Here is a 7,300-nt window from a genome sequence, read left to right on the forward strand (position 1 = left end):
AAATTTTAAATTTTATTTTAAAAGATAAATAATATTTATAAAAATATAAATAATTTAATGAAAATATTTTATATTTTTTGGAGTATTTATTTTTTTGTCTTTCTATAAAAATTTGTATTTTTTAAAAAATACAAATTATAAGTATCTTATTTAAAAATATAAAATAATAAAAACTTTTTAAATATATGTAATAAATATATATTTAAGGAAAAAAATTTAAAAAAAAAAATTAAAAAAAAAAAAAAAGTAGATTATTGGCTTTTTTGGCTATGAAATATTTTTTTAAAAAACGAAACAAATAAAAAATTACCTATTTTGTAAATATTTTTTTTTTAATTCAATAATAATTTATTTCTCTATTATTTATTTTATGTATATTATTAGAAATAAACTTAAGATAAGGTTAAAACTTATAATCAATTTAAAAATTTATAATTTTATTAGTATATTTATTATTAATTTCGAAAACTTCGAATTCTGGAAATGTAAAAACTCCACATTTTAAAGGAATAATAATAATATTCCATTTAAAATTATTTTAATTAATTAGTATTTTAGATTATCCGATAATTAAATAATTTTCTTTATTCTTATTTATAACTTAAATACTATAAAATTCATTTTTTCTTTCATTTTTAATATTTACATTTAATTCTATATAAATATTTTCATTTATTAAATAATTTTATTCTGAATTGTTTATTTTTATATAAACTAAAGTTTTCTCCTCTAAATTATGAACTAATTGTTCCTAAAAATAATCTTAAATTTTTAGTTATTTAAGAAACTAGAAATCTTTAGAAAACAGATGATTTTCTAAATTAAATTTTTTCATATCAAATTAAATTTTCAAAAATACTATATTTTCATATAATAAGAATAAATATAATATATTTAATATAAAATTTACTTTAGTTTTTTAACTTAATAAAAGAAAACTATTCTTTTAAGGAAATTTAAGTTTTCTCATTATTTATATCCACAATTAAATTAATATCATTTAGGTTTATAATTTCTATTAAAAGCATTTCCTAATTTTATAATTTGTTTAATTAAAAATGTTCATAAAAGTAAATCTATTAATTAATGCTATTTAATATTTGATTTTCTCCAACAACGACAATATTAAAATAAAAATAATTTAATTTTTTAATAACTTATTTTTAGGAAAAAACATAAATTATAACACCTATTTTGTCTTAATTTTTTGGTAATTTAATTATATTGCTATTATCTATATTTTCTTTTTCGAATTAAATTTCGTTTTTCTCCTTATCAAAGTAAATTATTTGTACTTCTTTATTAACTCCCTTTAAATTTTATTTTTATTTTAAAATATTAGTATATTTTTGTTTACTATAAGCCTATTATCGAAAGTTAAATAAATATAATTTTAAATAAATTATAAATCCTATATTGTTAAAAGTAGTGGAATTTAGTAAAAATATGGGATTTAAATTGTATTTTCTTATTATTATTATTATCCGAAAAAGGAATACAAATTAATTAAAGGTAACTATTTTTATTTATATATATAAATAATCATATTATTTATTTAGGGTAAATGAAAATTACATTTAATTCAAAGTATTAATTAGAACAAAATTATTAAGCTTCCAATTTTAAGTTTTTTATTTTCAATTTAACATATTTAAGTTTATAAATTCCAATATTTTCTATATTATAATCTTATTTTATAATTAATTAACTATTTTAAATTAAAGTAAAGTTATTTAGTTTTATTTTAAAATCTACTTATTATTCATAATTTTCAAAATTTATAATAACTTCGAAATCTTTTAAATCAAATTCAAATATTTTTTTTATTTTTATTTTAATTCTATGTAATATATTATCTCTTTTATTTTATTTATTATAAAAACTTTAATAATTTTTATATTTTTACATTTTCTGTACTTTTAAACTTGATAATTTACACAATTTAATTCTATTTTATTTTATTTTATACTAAATTAATAATATATATATATATAAAACAATAAATTTAGGTTTTTTTATTTTAAATAAATAATAAAAATAAAGTAATATTTAAGTTTTACTAATTTATTGTTATCTTTAATAAGAATTTCAATTAATAAATTTCTTTAAATTTTATTTATTTTATTTATATTTAATAATTAGATAATAATATCTTTATATTATTCCATATTCATTTAATTCTAAAAAAATAAAAATAAAAAAAATATAAATTTTAATAATTAATTTTACTTTATAAAATTAAGACTTATATATTAATCCAATTGTAAATAGATTTTCCCATTTATTTTAATCAGGAATATTATCTTAATTTTCAATAATAAGTTTTTCTAAATCTTTATTATTTAAACTTCAAAAAAAAATTATATTTATATAGATATCTTTTTTAACAATAAGTACTTAATATCTTTGTATAAATATTAAAATTTAAGGAAATAAATAATATAATTAAATTATTTTTTAAACATTTTAAGTTTTCCGAAAATAGTAATCAAATCAATTGTCATTTAAGAATAATTATTGAAAAATTCATTAAAATTATCGAATTAAAAAGTTAATTAATTATTAGTATTATCATGTAAAATAGAAAACACTTTGTTTTATTTACCTGTTTTCTTCAATTAAACTTCATTTTGATTTTTAAAAAAGCATAAATCAAACTCTTCTTCTATAGTTTTAATCTTAAAAAGATCTAAAGAAATCTAAAAAAATATCTAAGAAACTTTATTCATAGAATTTATTTACAATTCTTTAAAGAAAGAGATATTAAATTAAATATCTTTGATATGTTTTTAATTATTTAAATTTAATTTTTCTTAATTCTAAAAATATTTAATTAATTAATCAACAGTTTAAATAATCCATATATTTTAAAATAAAATAGAGCTTTCATTATCTTCCATTTTACCAAAAACATTATATTTTATAAAATTAAAAAAATATTTTAACCTTTCAAAAGATTCCCATAATAAATTCATTTAAATCATTTAAATTAATATATTATGCATTAAAATTTAATTAAACTAAAAAAAATTTGCATTTTCAATTTCTTAATTTTAATAAATAATTATCGGCTATATATTTTTACTTTCATTTTATATATTTACCATTAATTTTTTTACTATATTTTTATTTAAAAAAAATAAAATAAAAATTAATGCATTAATTATATTTATGTATATATATATATATCTATATATATATATATATATTATATTATATATAAATAAATATTTTATATATACCATCAATTATATTCCTCATTATAGATTCTTATAAAGAATTATTAAATTTTTCATATTATTAAAGACTTTCTTGTTAAAAACCTAAAGATTTTAATAAATTGGAAAGGTTTTAAGTTTATTAGAATGATTAATTGTAATCCCAAGTATTTGATTTATATTTTTATTATTAACTTTCTACTATTTTCATTTCAAATTCAATTATTTAACGTTCTATTGAAGTTTTTAATGCGGTTTTTAAAAGTATTTCAAATTCTTTTTTACAATAGTTCGAGAAGTCAATAAAATCAATAAAGTTCTATTATTTTTTTCATATTTTAAATTAAATATATATACATATATATATAAACATATAAATACATAATCATAAATTAATTTAACAAAAATATTTTTGGAAAGTCCGAATTTTGTTTCTCCTTCATTAATAATTTGATTATTAATTTCAAGTATTTTTTCCTTTAAAACTTTTTAATTTTTTTCGATAGTTTAAATTCCTGGACAATATAAAATAAGGAAATTTTTTATTTTATTTTATTTCATTTTCAACAAAAAAATGCTTATTGTTTATTCAATTTTCTTTTTTATTTCTTTTATATTTAATTCTTCAATTAAAAGAATACATAAGAATTACTTTTAAAAGCTTATTTAATTTTCATCAAAAAGTTAATAATCTATTTATAATTTATTTATTCTAATGTTGATAAAAGTTTCTGTTGATATATCTATATTCTAAATTAATTAAAATTAATTCAATTATTGTAATTAATATTCTATTGATTTTTATTCACTGAAATATATTTATATGGGAATAGAAGGTATTTCCTATATTAATTATTCTATTTTTTAATCATTGTTATTTATAGCTAAAAAAAAATCATTTTACATTTATATATTTTTTTAATAATTTAAATTTAATATATTTATAAATAAAATTATTTTAATTAAATATTTTTTTTTTTTATTAAATTCTATTATTTTATTTATTTTAAAAAAATAATATGAATATATAGAAATGTATATAATTTCTTAAAATAAAATATTAGTATAAATAAAATTTATTTTATTATTTTCAAAATAAAAATATACAAATTTATTCCGAACAAAAAATTTAAAATATAAATATGCTTAGTAATGTTATAAAAATGTAAAACTTGTGAATTTAAACAATTTTAAAAATTATTAATTATATCTATAATTTAAATTAAAACTAATTATTATAAAATCTTTATTTAAAAATTCCTATAGATATTCTAATAAACGAAGTACTGAAAATAAAAAATATATTTAATATATAAATTTTTTTAAAAAAGATATCATATTTAATATACATATATATGTATTTATAATTTTATATTAAGAATCTTTAAAAATAAAATAAGATTTTAAGTAATTTTTAAATTTAGTCAATTAAATATAATATTTTTTAAATATATTTTATATTTTTCAAGTATTTAATTGAGTTTATATCTACCTAAACTTTAGACGAATTGTATAAATACAGATTATTTAAGGTAAAGTTAATTGTGAATTTTCGTTAAAGTAAAACGTCTAAAATTTTAATTGAAATATAAAAAAAAGGAATATAAGAATATTGATTCATTTAATTTTGTTTGTCAAACAAACATGATATGGAAAAGCCTAAAGTCAGTAATCATATTAAATTTACTAAATAAGAATATAAAATAATTTATTTTAAACAATAATATTATAATTGTATAAACTGCTTTGTATAATTAAATTGTTTGAAAGAAAAAAAGAAGAGGTTTTTTTATGATAAATGATTAATAAGAATAAGAAACACTTTAAAATAAAAAAGAAATTATATATAATTTAAATTATTTAAGAGATGTTAATTTCATAAATTGTAATCATTCAAATGACAAATTAAAATAATTTTTTGTTTTGTTTTTGTTTTTTTAATATTTTTATAGATTATAGTTTTTATTAATTTAATATTATAGATTTATAATTATTATTAATTAAAATATAAAAATAATTAAAAATTTTTTCGATTCTGGATTAAAAGATATTATTTTATTAATTTATTTTATGTTAAAAAGATTTTTTTATATTATTTATATTCATATATTATAGAATATTAAATAATAGTATAATAAGTTATATTAAAATATGATAATAATTTTTTTGAAATGATTTTATAAATTAATTAATTGACATATTTATTATATTAGAGTTATAATAATTATTATTATTATATTAATTATTTTCCTTTTTTATTTTTATTAACTATTATTATTATTTTTAATTTTCTTTTTTAATTAAAATAATAATTTATAATACAATTTTATTTAAGATTATTATTTTAAATTAAATATTAATTTGGGAAAAACTAATCTAAAATAAATTGTATTTTTTTTTTTTAATATAAATAAAAGAAGAAATTAAATATTAAACAAAACTAAAAACATATAAATAATTTTATATATTATGATATTTTTTTTTATAAAAAAAGATTAATATCCATTTTTTTATTTTAACAAAAATTAATTACAATAAAATAAAAATATCAAAAAAAAAAAAATTATATATATTATTATAATCATTAAATAATAGCTCTATCAACCCTTTCCTTTAATCCCACAATTCTATTAAAAACAATATTTTTTTATTAAAAATCACTATCTTTATCAACTATAAAAAATCCTAATCTTTCAAACTAAAAAACATCGCCTTCATTTACTTCAAAAGCTATTTTTTAATCAATTAGACATTATTAATATTTTTCTAAGCTTTTTTCATTTATATACTAAAAGAAATTTTCGTACAAAGAAGGATTTTCGACATTAAAAAGTTTATTAAAAATTCTAATTTCACATTTTGTACTTTTTTCAGGATCAATCCAATGAATTTATGCTTTTTATTTTCTCCTATATTTTTCTTCTATAGAAATTATTTTACATCTCGCCCTTTCTTCATCTACCTAAACTACTTATAATACACCTAAATATTTAAATGCTAATATCGAATCAGGGAAGATTCCATAAAAAGGAACACTTGTATTATTAGGTTTAGTTAATCTAACATCACTTTTATCTACAAAAAGAGTTTTTTATTTAACCTAATTCTCAAAAAATTCTCCATAATTATCAATAATTATTTCAAAAGGTTCGATAATAGCCATCGTTTTTGGAGTTTTCTAATAAAGAACATTCCTAGCAACCGATTCTAACAAAGAGACTTAAATAATATTTTCATTGCCAGTTCTAGAAACCTTAATTTGATCCAAAAACTAATTAATAATATCAGGAGAAAATCCTCTTCTTTTTAAGGCATTTAAAGTAAAAAGTCTTGGATCATCCCAGCCATTTACAATTTTTTTTTCCAAAAGTTAAATAAGTTTTCTTTTAGATACAATATTATGTGAAATATTCAATCTAGAAAATTCCCAAACAAACGGTTTATACATATCCAATTATTCTAAAAACCAATAATATAATTCCCTTCTAATTTCAAATTCTAAACTACATAAAGAATGTGTAATATTTTCAATTGAATCACATATGCAATGCGTAAAGTCATACATGGGATAAATTTTCCATTAATCCTTAGTTTTTGGGTGTGTTTTTTCCTTAAATCTATATATAATAGGATCTCTTAATGTCGGATTGGCATTTTTATAGTCTATTTTTGCTCTTAGTACTATATTTTTTTACTTTCCTTATTTCATTTCTTCGAACAATTTCAGGTTTTCCTCCACAGGTCTATTCTAATATGGAGAAGGTAATTTCTAATGCCTTTATTGTGCTATTTCTTCTTAAGAAAGTTGACAAATGTATGCTTTTTCCATTTTAATAAGCCTCAAAGCACACTCATAAAGTTAAGGAAAATAATCAGACGCAAAAGTGATTTTATAAGGTTAAAATCCAAACCATTTAACATTTTATTCTATTTCTTTAATATAAATATAGTTTTCAGTATCTGGATTAGTATCATCATATCTTAAATAACATATTCCTCCCAAAAATTAAGCGGAGAAAAAATTCGCTCTAATAGATTTTGCATGTCCCAAATGTAAAAATCCATTAGGTTCAGGTGGAAAT

The 7,300-nt window shown here is 15.1% G+C and overlaps 1 protein-coding gene across 1 annotated transcript, besides 4 other annotated features; it reads right to left on the minus strand. All coding sequences in view use genetic code 6, as the record gives it.

Annotated features, from left to right (window-relative positions):
* Positions 1–19: 19 nt before the first annotated feature.
* Positions 20–67: a microsatellite.
* Positions 68–208: 141 nt separating this feature from the next.
* Positions 209–242: a microsatellite.
* Positions 209–243: a microsatellite.
* Positions 244–3,164: 2,921 nt separating this feature from the next.
* Positions 3,165–3,241: a microsatellite.
* A 2,784-nt stretch (positions 3,242–6,025) lies between these two features.
* IMG5_096490 (hypothetical protein) lies at positions 6,026–7,047 on the minus strand (the record flags this gene model as incomplete). Its single annotated transcript, XM_004035545.1, has 2 exons — positions 6,026–6,601; positions 6,914–7,047. Coding segments are annotated over 2 exons (710 nt in total), but the record flags the coding sequence as incomplete, so codon positions are not given.
* Between the last annotated feature and the right edge of the window lie 253 nt (positions 7,048–7,300).

This window comes from Ichthyophthirius multifiliis (genome assembly GCF_000220395.1).
Source record: "Ichthyophthirius multifiliis unplaced genomic scaffold scaff_1120509250826, whole genome shotgun sequence".
NCBI lineage: Eukaryota > Ciliophora > Oligohymenophorea > Hymenostomatida > Ichthyophthirius > Ichthyophthirius multifiliis.